Source organism: Haliotis cracherodii, unplaced genomic scaffold (genome assembly GCF_022045235.1).
Source record: "Haliotis cracherodii isolate W230 unplaced genomic scaffold, xgHalCrac1.p SCAF_3, whole genome shotgun sequence".
Lineage (NCBI taxonomy): Eukaryota > Metazoa > Mollusca > Gastropoda > Lepetellida > Haliotidae > Haliotis > Haliotis cracherodii.
The window spans coordinates 34,574,227-34,588,062 of NW_027266286.1; the positions used below are offsets into that span (position 1 = coordinate 34,574,227).

At 42.1% G+C, this 13,836-nt stretch overlaps 1 protein-coding gene across 1 annotated transcript in view; it reads left to right on the forward strand.

Annotated features, from left to right (window-relative positions):
• The window catches only part of LOC139475945 (small ribosomal subunit protein uS15m-like), a 142,532-nt gene that overhangs the window by 60,952 nt on the left and 67,744 nt on the right, over nucleotides 1-13,836 (forward strand). The window contains exon 3 of the mRNA XM_071259158.1: nucleotides 12,592-12,670. Within this exon, the coding sequence (XP_071115259.1) occupies nucleotides 12,592-12,670 (79 nt within the window). The remainder of the gene's footprint in view (nucleotides 1-12,591; nucleotides 12,671-13,836) is intronic.

Genomic DNA, 13,836 nt, shown 5'->3' on the forward strand with positions numbered 1-13,836 from the left:
ATTTACAGAGGTCCCGATGCAGCGGGAAAGTTTCTAGAATATCTACAAAACGAAGAGAGAATAATCAGGGAAAATTTAATGTGTGAGAAACCCATGTGTATGACGAGGGATGATTGTAGGACCTATAAGAAGTCAAAGGGTTGTCATGTTTGTAATAAACCCCTGAATGGGTTATTAGTAAGAGATCATTGCCACGTCATGGGTAATTATCGGGGAGCCGCACATAACGAGTGTAACTTGAAACTAAAAATGAATTCTCAAACAATACCCATTCCCGTTGTGTTTCATAGCCTTAGCTTACATGATGAGATGAGAATCATATCCTCTATCTCAAAGACCAACGGCAGCTTAATGTGCATTCCTAATAATATGGAAATATGCTTTATTCTGGCTTTCCCATCCTTGTCCCTATAATGTATAGTTTTAGTCAACGAGAATGATATGTATTTTTCCATATTTCAGTGATTCCTCACTATTGGGCGCTTCGATAAAGCGCTACCTCGGTTACTACGCGCGGTATCGCATGGCTCCCACATGGTACACTTTTAATACTGAGAGTTTTACACAGCCGTGATTGTATTGTTCATTGTTCATTGGCACATAACGCTTCTCATTGCATAATCAACCGTTTATCGTTGAATGGAGTTCTAATAATCTGTTTGAAAACATCCGCGGCAAGTCCCGGAAATACGATTGTTCTACTAGTTAACTTTTCACACTATACATCCTTTGATCTTAGAAGCGCATGCATTCAATAAAAGAGAACCACAAGCGAAGTTTATTTTCTTAATTAGTTGGCAATTCAATTTGAGGCGACACTGTCAACTCACATGTAGTTGCTGTCACAACACGGCGGTCATTCCTTTTGATTCGGATCAAGTAACCGTATCAAACCAATTAATCTGGCTTGAATGTGTATCTATATTTGCATGAATGTGTATGAATGCGCGTAGTGCTGGTCAAAACTCTCGTTTTCCGTATTTTAAGCAACATGACCAATCAATGCCACTGAATCACTCTGTACTTGTGTAATGAATTGTGATTGGCTCTTCACTCATAGCGTCTGGTACTACCATTATCGATCGATATTTTCATGTAAGTAGACTGCATTCACATTGAATGTGACAGTTAAGGCTTGTAAATGATAACAAACGGCGAAAACATAATGGATATATATTTTTACACTATGAACGGTAAACAACTTGTATCATTGCAATGTGTGAGACAAGGCGAAGATCGTGAGATTGGCCGAGATCGCTCCCCCGCCTCGGCCTCGGTTAAACGGCTCATCGTCTATAACGCCCACCAATTATTTGGACCCCATTGGTAGCGTTGTAGCGAGGGACCACTGTATTAGGAATGCAGGTTAAGCCACCGTCGGTCTTTGAGATAGCTTGCATAATGAGATGTGAATCGTATCCTCTAAGGTTATGAAAGACAATGGGGATGGGTATTGTTTGAGAATTCATTTTTAGTTTCAAGTTACACTCGTTATGCGCAGCTCCCCGATAATTACCCGTTACGTAATGATCTCTTACGGAATCCCCATTCAGGTTTTTTTTTTACAAACATGACAACTAGTTGACCTCTTATAGGCCCTCCAATCATCCCTCGTCATCCACATTGGTTTCTTACACGATAAATTTTCCCTGATTATTCTCTCTTCCTTTTGTAGATATTCTAGGAACTTTCCCGCTGCATCGGGACCTCTGTAAATCATGGGCGGGTTTGTTTTCCCATCATACCTTACAACTATATATCCAAACCCACAAGGAATATGTTCTTGAGTTTTGTATGTAAAACTACTATCTTGATTATTATCTTGATTATTTTCTATAGGTTTTATAAGCGCTTCGAAGTCAACATAAATTACGTACGGTACTGGCATTTGATTACAATAATGCTCAAATTTTAATATATTTTTTCCCTCTTTAGGCATATCGATCCTGATAGCAGTCTGTCCAACACCTCTACAGTCTTCTTTATGAGCTTCTAATAGATCTTGTCTGCTGTACCCATGTAGGCATCTTTCGCAGAAATATTTCTTTCTAGCATGTTTTGTTTGATCGTCTGCTTAAACTCTTTATCCACGTATAATGATATTTACCATCTTTTTCGATTAGAAATGAATTGATTCTGGGAATATGTTCTGGAGCGGAGCTAATCCTGTGAACAACAATTCCTTTAGAAGAATGTCCGAAAACATTTATAGCTAAATTATTTTGCTTTTCCCCCTTATCAATTTGTGATATTGGTGTAGGTTCGTCTATACCATCGAAGTTGAGTCCATCATTTTGGGGATAGCTAGAAGGTCTATTTGCAATTTAGAATCTATGGGGAACAATGCAGATCTTATCATCATTCTTAAACAGTCATCGGATTTATTTTTTACATTAATTATGTCTTTTTTCTTTTTATAATACGGGGGTAATTCTATATAAGATCCACATTTGAAGGGCATATAATTTGCTATATCTAAATATAAACTATCCATTTTATCCACACCCCAACCGGAACCTCTATTAGTCCAACGTTCTGAAGTTTCCTGTATTCTCTGAATTGATGTACCTAATGATGCGTTTATAGTATCGGATTCGGTTATAACTTCTTGATTGCTTCGGAAATATGGTTCGGTATATTCAGTGCTATCGTCTGTGTTACTTTTACTAAATGACATTTTAATCGTTAGCTGGTATTTTATACTATATAAATCATCTAACTCCTCGTTAATTTTGCTCGATATGATGGGCTTAACATCATTAACATCCATGTTGGAATTAATATCCATCTTCCAACCTCTTAGATATTTACCAACGCCAGCGGATGTGGGTACAAATATTAATTCTTGTTGTTTTTTATCAACATCGTCAACTGATTTATTATCAACATCATTATTATCTAGTAAAGCGATCAGTTCAGCTCTTCTCATTCAAGAATAACCTCTCTGCCCACTGTTTTTCGTTTGAGCTTTGAGTTCTCTAACAGTCTGGGGTTTGTTGTATTCGAAACCGAGTAAATCGATCAATTCAGCTTTTCTCATTCGAGAATATCCACGTAGACCACGTTGCTTTGCTAAAGCTTTCAGCTCTCTGACAACATAAGTCATTGTGATATATAGAGGTTATCACGCGAGTGTGTTTGGGGATGGTAAATATCCTGCATTAGGAATAAACATTGTATTTAGCGGGCCTTGGCGACGCCATGTTTGTTTACAAACAGTGAAAGTAGTCCTACTTGACCTTTGATATTTGCATCTCTATCCGCATATGACCCCAATGGATATCGTTTTTTTCCGTTGGCTTTATCCTGTCGAGAAACCTACCCATTATATGATAAATAAATACACGTGAACTAATGTCTAATTGGTTTGAATTCTACCCAATCTATTTATCTCATTTCGGTAAGCCTTTTTCCTCTCATAAATAATTTGAAACCGTTTCTTGTCAGCACCATGTTTCTTACATAAACAGTAACTACCTTTAACCCCAATCCCACATACAGAACACGAATAATTAATGTGCCTTTTTCTAATTGCAATGGAATGGATTCCACAAAAATCCGACATACAGCTCTTTCCACAAATTTGTGATCGGCCCATGCGTATGAATTTACATTTTGATGTGCCTCTCGCCATTGTGATAAATATACACTTCTAGTATCATTTGTCTAAATGCATGCCCAGCCTAACATCTCCACTGGTGATTTATTGATTAGCAGTCACTCTGACCTCGCTCGCGCACTCTAACTAGGTCATGGTTTTTAACTAGGTTATAGTATGAATGCTACCTCATGGTCTTTTTGTTCCTCTAACGGTGTATAAAACTGACTTATTGTTGGTTTTGGCATAGGTTTAAGTTTTTTCCCATAAACGAGGAAGTATTCGTGCATGGCAGATTCGACATCCTTAAACATTTGAATTGAATGTCCCGGTCTACGCAGTTCTTCATGAATAAAATCTAATCTCTCTATTCTCCGTTGGGTCCATTGTGACTGGGCTGCTTCGAGTTGTTCTAATGCTTTATTATGTCGTTTACTCTCAGAACCTCTCATCTGTCTGCCGTACAGAGGGAGTTAGCGGGAGAGGGGCCGGCCGACTCTTCGGAGTTGGCCGCGCAACTTACGGAGGTACATAGTCATCTTGCGAGGGACGCTATTCGTAGCTGTGCCTCGCAGATGATGTGCGCAGTCATGGGCATGCGCAGGCTGTGGATGTCGGTATCCAAATACTCGGCTTCCACACGCCAGGATCTACTTGCTTTGCCATATAAGATGGGTGCCACCCTCTTCCCTGGGGCTCAGCAGGTGGTCCGAGAGGCCGCACAGTTGTATGCCTCCATCAAGGATTCTAAGGCCTTGTTGGAGGTACCATGCGTTAAACCGTGTAAGCGGACCTCTCCACTTGCTTCCTCCTACGCTGATGCGCCGGGTCAGAAGTCTGCACCTGCTTGGAAGCAGCCGCTTCCTTCAGGTAAGGGCGCCGGGAGGAGCAAGAGAGGCAGGGGCCGGGGCAGGGCAGCTGGTCGAGGCCAGCAGCTTTTTCGCACGGCCGGGAGATGGGTTCCCATTAGCGCCCGAAGTGCCCCGGGCGGACCCACGGTCGCATGTTATCGAACTGCCGACAGCCGGGGTCCACTGCCTCAAGCCGGATGTCCCCGTAAGCGGCCGACTGGCTCTATTCCTGCAGGAATGGGAGACAGTCACATCCAATCCCTGGACCCTGTCCAATCTAAGGGATGGCCATTTGCCTCGGTGGAAACATCATCCGCCCCCCTTCTCCGGGATAAAGCACACTCCGGTGCCTGCTACCCTAGAGAGGGCGGAAATCCTCCGTGCCGAGGTCGACGCACTTCTTATGAAGGCTGCGATCGAACCGGTTCCCGTGGGACAGGAAAGCGAGGGCTTCTACTCGACATATTTCCTAGTCACCAAAAAAGACGGAGGGTTGAGGCCTATTCTCAATCTGAGAAGGCTGAACAAACTTATAGAGGTACCGTCCTTCAGGATGGAGACACTGCGCTCGGTGATCTCAGCTGTCGAGACCGGAGAATGGCTAACGTCAATAGACCTAAAAGACACCTATCTCCACGTTCAAACAGACGCGTCACTCTCCGGCTGGGGAGGCGTTCTGAACGATCACACTGCCTCAGGACTATGGTCCCAGCAGGAGATCAAACTGCATATCAATGTGCTAGAACTGAGAGCGGTCAGGTTGGTGTTCCAACGCTTCCTGGATCTGCTTCGTGGCCAAGTGGTGCGTCTAGAGATGGACAACCAAACGGCGATGACTTACATCCGGAAGCAGGGGGGAACGGTGTCTCCGTCGCTTCTCCAAGAGACGTGGCAGTTCCTCCTATGGTGCGACTCACACGTTATCAGGGTGCTACCTGTTTATCTCCCGGGGGTAGACAACGTCCTGACGCTCTGTCTCGCCGGATCCTCGCTCCTCACGAGAGGAGGCTCGACCCAGGGATATTCGGGATTATCTCCCAGTTATACGGGTCGTTCCAGGTGGATCTGTTTGCGTCTGGGGTGAATCACCAGACACCAACGTTCTGCTCCCGAGTCCCTGACCCAAGGTCGGTGGCACCGGACGCCTTCCAGCTAGATTGGACGGACAGAATTCTGTGGGCATTCCCCCCAGTACCTCTGATTTCCAAGGTCCTGTCTCAGCTAGCCACTCAGCCTGCGCGACTACTTGTGCTCCTGGCACCCCTTTGGTCGGCGCAGAGTTGGTTTCCAGTCATACTCAGGTTTCTGGCTCAGCCTCCTGTTCTATTACCTTTACGACCGGACCTCCTATCCCAGAACGAGGCCCTCCACCCGAATCCCAGGATTCAGTGGGTGGCTTGGCCACTGTCTGGAATCGCCTCCAGGAGAGTGGTATTCCTGCACGAGTTGCAGACACAATACTGGCTTCGCGGAGGGATTCGACAAACGTTCAGTACGAGGATAGATGGGCCTGCTATGCGCGCTGGTGTGTCCCTTTTCTGCAGATCTCGTAGCCGTACTTGAGTTCCTCCAGTCGCGACTAGATGTCGGCCTGGCCGCATCGACAGTCCGGGGGTACTCTACAGCTATCGCTGCCTTTCACGTCCCCGTCGACGGGGCACTGTTGGGTGCGCACCCATTAGTGCAGCGTTTTTTAGCAGGTGTGGACAGGATCCGACCGCCTGTCCGGCGGATCAGTCCCCCTTGGGAATTGTCAATCGTTCTTCATTGGCTGTCCGGTCCTTCCTTTCGGGATCTGTCGTCTCTCTCTCTTCAGCTGTTGAGCTGGAAGACGGCATTCCTTGTGGCGGTAACGTCCAGCAGACGGGTAGGCGACATTCACCATTCACGCAATGTCAGCCGATCCCGAACTAACTGTCTTTCACCGAGAAAGTGTCAGTATTCGCCTGCCGGACTCTTACCGTCCTAAGGTCGCACACGCCTTCCACGTGACGGCTCCTATTGAGCTACCTACTCTTTTACAGCCTTCTTCGTCGGGGACCACTACAAGACATGCTCATGTCTTGGATGTCCGCAGGACACTTAAGTCCTATATCAGCAGAGCTAAGGGTATCCTTAAGGATAATCAACTATTTTGCTGTTATGGCGGTAGGAAGGCTGGCTCACCTGCGAGCAAACAAACTATCTCCAGGTGGATAGTCTCTACTATATGTAAGGCGTACACACTTCAAGGCAGGGACCCCCCTACCAAGTTGAAGCCTCATTCAGTTAGAGCAGTGGCTACGACACAAGCGTATGCCGCGGCTCCGCCCATTGAGGAGATCTGCTCCGCGGCTATTTGGAGCCAGCCGAGCACGTTCATCAAACATTACAAACTCGACAAACACTCAAGCGAGCGTGCTCGGTTTTGTCAGTCAGTTCTCCGAACTGGGCAAAGTGCTACATCTCTAGCCGATTGAGCCTTCGAGATTTTAGACCGCCCGGACCGGTCATAAAACTGCTCAGTAACGGTCCGGATTTTATCTTCTACGGTCGATACAATACCAGCCATTACTACTCGATAATCATCGTATTTGCACATGCACTGCTTTGATTTACAGGGACCCTCTGGCCTAGCTCTGTGCAGGTTTATAGTATCTCGTGATCTGTGCCCCCAATATCACTTGTTCAAAAAAGTGGGGGGTGTGTGTCTCGAGTTCTCGATATGATAAGCCACAAAGAATGGCTCTTTTCATTGTGTATGGTCGATAACGCCCTGTCTCCAGCCCCCGCCTTTCGACGGTGGTGCCTCACGATAAGGTTGGTACCATTTATTGAACTCTTGTTTATTCATTGAAATAATCAAAATACGATGTTTTTATGCACGCTTGTTGCTGACGGATGCCACTTCCTAGATTATCTTTAGGAGTCTATCTTGATGCAATAAGTGCCCCAAGGAGGATTTAATCTGAAAGACAATTTTACAAACCTGTAGAGGTTATGAATTCTCTGATGAAATCCTCCTTGGGGCACGGCCACCCGCCTCCCCACATTCCGTCAGCATTTGACATATGGAAAGTGATTTGGGTGAGAGTTGCTTCCCTTGGCGTGACGGGCCGTTGAGGTTGAGGCACCATAAGGGTGGACGTATATCATACAAAAACAAAGTTTTTTGTGTGGTAACAATTTTTATTAAGGAAAATGGTTACAACTATGTCATGTAGATTTTCTTGAGCCAGGAAAATGCAATAAGTGCCCCAAGGAGGATTTCATCAGAGAATTCATAACCTCTACAGGTTTGTAAAAGTTTAGGTGAAAGCAGTTTCATAAGTTACCTGTTATGACCCGATAATACCACCTCTTAATGAACAATCACAACATTACACTGTCACTTAATAACAGCAATAACTTCACCTCACCACCCACTTACACAATGTAAGGTAGGTATTAGTAGTACTAAGTTACTGTATAGGAAAAAGTAACTTTAATTACTTAATGTGACTTGGTTACTTCATGGCTAACTACTACAAGGTAGAATATAACACCAGTAATACTAAATGAATATGATACGGTACCGTGATATATATATCCTATTTGAGTTCAACACCACTGACTAACCAATAACTAAGGTCAAACTATAAAACACTAATCCCATTAGAAATACATGACCCAAAACAATACTAAATTACTAAATAGCAAATGTTAGTATGCATGGTAAGTGATAAATACGTGCTATATTGTCTGTTCAGTTCAGTGTTCTGTCTGTTGTCAATGAGAAAAAAACAATAAGGAAACCTACTAGCCTATATAGGTGAAGGTATAAGTGTTAACATAGCTTTAGGGTAAGTTAGGTTTATGTTTCTTTGGAGCAAAAGTTAATAATTTAGTTGCTCTCCCTCACAACACAAGACTCATTCACACTAAACTTGATACTGAGTTTGAATATGGCAGCATGTCTATAATAAACCATGGTATACCAAAGCATGAAAACAACAGGTAATATTTTCAAATAGATCAAATTAAATAAACAACACAATCGGTGATCACCGGTATATTTGCAAATCATGACAACACAGCGCGTCAAGGGGATCCCGCCATCTGTGAAAGTGGCCAAGCATCTCATTCCGCGTACTTACAAGGAATAGTCCGAACATATATTTCATGAATGTCATAATTTGTTTTTAAGAACTGAGGTAAACAATTTTCCGAGGCAACTTACAAGACTTATGGGCCAGAAAGTTTCCTTGGTCATCTGTACTTCCTTTGCCTTTGTAGATCGGACGATTAATTCTGTTACACCATTGTTCGGGAAACATCCTAGTAGCAAATATAAGATTAAATCGTCCTTTATACAAGGGTAAAAATGTTGGCACTGAAGCTTTAATATATTCATTGATAATGTTATCCTGGCCACATGCCTTGTTACTCTTTAGTAGTTTGATGTCACATATTTCTTGTTCGCTTATATCAGTATTTAAAATATCATTACAATTATTGACATCAACATCAATATTAAAATCAGTCAATCATCAGGGATAGAGTTGACATTATGTGCATTTAGGTTTTTAAAAGAGTCAAAAAGTTTATCGATAGGTGGCAAAATTGCGTCATTCTCTTCTTGATGTAACATTTTCCAAAATGAGTGGGTGTTATTTTTCCGTAAATTAGAAATATTGTTTTGCATTTTGAAGTGATGACTATTATTGAATTTGAGAAGGTTTTTTTTAATAGCGTTGACTCCTGTTTAAAAGTTGAGTTTTGTTTTGTAAACTTTATTGTTTGTTAAAATTACATTTTGCCTGGTGATACCATCCCCTACTAGTCCTGCATTGGCGTCCAAACCAGGGCTTAGGTCTATTGCATCGAGGTCTACACAGGCGGATACCATGATTGACACGCGTCAGACCAAATGCTGATTTTGCTGTGTGTAAGAAAATGTTGTTAATATTACGTACAATAAGGTTTACATCGGCATTACAAATATCACCGGAAACCAAGGAATAAATGTGAAACATCATACAAGAAATGTCACTTTTTTTAATTGATTGTACAAAATCGTCAGCGCGTGTCTTATCCTAGGGTCCCAGAATGCACGTGGAGTCAGTGTTGTGAATTTCAGAGTCTGATTGACAGAGGTCCCTTGTTGATTGGGTTTGACCCGTGATATTGTTTACATTTGCTGATTCACATTTTAAAAGCAATTTCAGAGTGCAATGGGCATCAGATAAAATAGGATAAAAATTTACAGGTATTTTTCGTAAAAACCTTATCTTGACCAACTCTGCCATATACAATAAACAGTGAGTTATTTTTACACATGTCTGTGAGTTTATGTCCAAGATTTTTAACTCTCCCAGAATCACTAGTACATCTTGTATCTGAAATGCCTAGGTCAGATAAGCAATCAATGTCATTTACTTCATCGATTATATCATTTGGTATACCCAGGTGTTTTTACATAACACTTTCAATACATGTCTCTTCACAATATCAGCTAGACCCCCTGATCTTGTAGATGAGTGGCTGTTCTTGGTGTACACATCAAACAAAGGCAGATTTTCAGTGTCTGTGTCATCAAGTTTGGTCTCTGCAAATAGACCAATATTCAAACTTTCAATAAAATCAGAGAAGTCAGGATTTATCAATTTGGATGCAAGTCCACACACATTAATAAATTTTATACAGAGTTCAGTCATGTTATATGGATTGTTGTTTATGGTACTGTTGTTGTTGTTTTAGTTGTGAGTACTAGTGTCACACTTGTTATTACTGTAGTTGTTGCCGTCATATAGCTGGAATATTGCTGAGTGCGTCGTTAAACAACAAACCAACAACAACAACTGTAGTTGTTACTATTGTTGTTGTTTGTTGCCCCTAAGGGTCACTGTACCTTGCCTTTTCCCCGGGTTGAACAGTTGCTGGTGGAGATATGAGGGTGTTAGATGTCTCTCTGTTACTCCTGAAAGGCGGATAGTCTCTCTCATATTGCCTGTCTCCAGTGTTATGATCATGATAGTCACTGTCTGGGTAGATTTTTCTGTTCTCTATGTACAACCTGTACCTCACAAACACTGCCTGTTTACCATTTGCCTTAGCCTGTTTATATCTTGGCCACAACACTTTCCTTCTCTGGATTATTTCAGTAGGTAGATGGTCATTAATACCAATACTGGAATTTTTGAGTTTGTATGCATTTTTCTTTTACTAAATTTCTGTCCATCTTTGAATCAAACCAGGACCCTGAGTACTTCTGCGCCTGATGGAGGTACCTCTCAGATTACTGGAACACTGAAGTCTGTTACTACAACCTGGGTCCAACATCATGCACAGAAGTCTTCATGCTCTTCACCTTTAAATTGGAGGTTATTGAGCAGAAAATATTATCTTCAGAGGAAGTTGCTTGATCTTGAAGACCATCCTCCTCCGCCGTATTTGATAACAGATGGGGAAAGTTCTGCCAGTGGCGCTGAAGACGAGGATTGGATTGGGGAACTGTTTCAGTGCCTATGGTGGCGGAGTTTCTGTTCCACCTGAGAATGGTGGACAAACTCCTGACATTGAGGGATACCTGTCTGCCCTTACATCAGCTCTACAGCATGACAGGCTAAGAATTGAGATTATCCACTGCTCAGTTTTCTTATGAGATCGTTTCTGACTGAGGACATCAAGACTCAATGCACTTTTTCCAAATGGAACCTTTCAGTGGTTATATAGGTGCTTTTAAAACCTCTTTTTGAACCTTCAGCCATGTTACTTCAAACGACGAGGAAAACAGCTTTCCTGCTTGCCATGGCCACAGCAGCAAGAGTATCTGTTTAGCATGCTCCCAATGTCTCTAGTACGACACATGCAGAGGTTTGGAGCAATATTACTATTAGTGCCTTACTAGTATTGGTGGCGAAATATCAGGCCTTGTCTCTGGGAAGATTTTATAAAATCCCTTTTCTTGGCAAAGTGATGGATCCACCAAATCGACGTCTGTGCCCTGTTCATGCTCTCCGGTATTATTAAAGGGCGTCACAAAGTCAACGGAGCCATAGAAGACATGCAAATCAGCTTCGGATAAGGACATAATTAAAGCCACTGCAGCAGGCTAAAGACAACTATCTCAGATAGAAAGGGAGTGGAGTGGAGTGGAGTGAGTGCCTAAAACCACGAAAGAAGTTATTTTAGAATGATAGGCACTGGTTTGTAAACAACAGGGTAGTTGCAGTTGCGCCTTTAGTTGATTGTAGGGTTTCCAAAGCATGTGTGTCATCAACTGGACGTTGGCAGATATGTTCCAGGTCTTTTCATGCTTTTTATTCAAGGCACTCAAGTAATTTCACGCAAGGGACATAGAAGGGACATAACTGGAATTTTGTAGTCACTTAACTCCCTTGCCTCGGGAAGATGCCCAGTATTCTGCATCTAGGATTGCTCAAGTTGAAAAGAAGTGAGGTTTTCCTGCTTTGCATCTGTGCAAGAGGCCTGCATAGCAAGATGCGATTACTTGCACAACTTATTACGGATAGTTGACAGTGAAGAAGACTACTGTTGAAAATCTGAAGATTTTGTAGTGCGATGTCAGCCAAAATATGGGATTTAGGGCTATGATGTAATAGAAGAAGTATTCTTTGATATTATTAACAATGATAACTATTGTTTGATATAACTGTTGAGGTTGTTGGATCAGACTTTTGTTTTTATGGTTGAACTGCAAATGCCACATATTGTCCGTTTGTTGCGATATCGTACCGAAGAAATGCAAAATAGATACGATTTTGCAGCAAACAGACTATAATAGGAAGTAATTATTACTTTTTTTTATCTAGGTAGCTACAGAAATAGGACTATTATTATAATTATACTGCATTGCCGATGTGTTTTTCAAAACAGAAATGATGCCATTTGACAGAAAGCAATGTCATTGAGTGGAAATGCCTTGTAGTTCCTCGATATTTTAGCAAGAGGCACGGTACTTTCATCTGGTATATATCTGAGCATCCCACCCAATTGAAGGTAATGGTATCACACTGGAAATGTGTGGTGGTATGTACCAGTAATGAGTTCTGGTGCCTTTCTAATTCTAACGATGGTGGTGAAAGGGATGCTCCTGTGTTTGCAAGTATTTGAAAACACTTTTTCATAATAATGTTATGATCCATCTGTGTTTCTGTTCAGGGGACTTGGCCATGCGAAAGCCTCTGGAGCCACAGACTGTGCTGTACAGTGCTAAGGGACTGACAGACTCTTTGCAACAGTGAGTAATCTATACCATGTATATATACCACCAATGTTCTTTCAAGCTTAATGCAAGTGAATAATGCAGCCCCAAAATTTGTAGCATGAAAGTTACTGGGGACATTCTAGCTCACCTGACTCAAGGTCAAATGATCTTGTGTCATGGCCTACTTTTCTGGCATGATGCATAGGGACCAACATCTGTTGTCATCTCTTCTCAGAAACCAATGGACAAATGAAGCTGAAACTTCACTTGTTCCTGCTATCCTGCTACAGTGTGCAATGTGCTTCTTAACTTCGATATCCCTACCAAAAGTGAACAGTTCACTCCAACTCACCCTGGAAATCGGTCACCCATTTTGAAGTCAACTGCCCATGAACTTCCATTTGGTTTTCTGTAGCTCATAGGCATTCTTCCTTACTTATTTTTGTGTTAGTTTTTTATTGGCCATATTGTAATAATGCCCATAATGTTACTTCTGTGTGGATGTTTGTTACAACAAGGGGGTTCAAGTTGTTCAAGGCATCATAATTGGCTGTCAGGTAGCTGTCTTTGAGTAAAACCAAGAACAATTAAAAAATCTCCAGGAGGTTTGAATCTGATTTTCTAGCCATGTTGAAAATGTAAATACTATACGTTGGAGCTTGAGGCGATTATCATACAATGTTTGGCCCTCACTCCATGAAGGTTCATACTCCAATGAACTCACACAAAGTGAAAGTCAATCAATCATCTTACACAACACATGTTTTCAAATAATATTACCATTAGATGAGAAAGGTCTGTAAAGAACTACCTCAGTAAGTCAGTCACAATGACAGCGTGTCGTAATACATTGACATCAAGTACAAGACGTCAAAATGGCCGACACGATAAATGTGACGGGAGAGATTTCCGAAGTTGTTAATGAACTTGTGGTGGTTACATGTGTTAGTCATCATTGATCTGGCCGATCATTGAAAGGTGATTAAAGATGCGTCAAACAAACACAATGGTAAATTCATAGATTGCTGGAGACGGTAACTGTCAGCCTAGACACGGATCGAGTCGATACTTCTACCTTGGGTACTGCAAAAATTCTCGGACACAAAAAGGCTTCAGCTACTTTTTGTAGTGCCCTTCTGCATCTCCAGAATTTGCTAATTGCCAAGGAACATTCTTGGACATTCTAGGACACTAAGGTA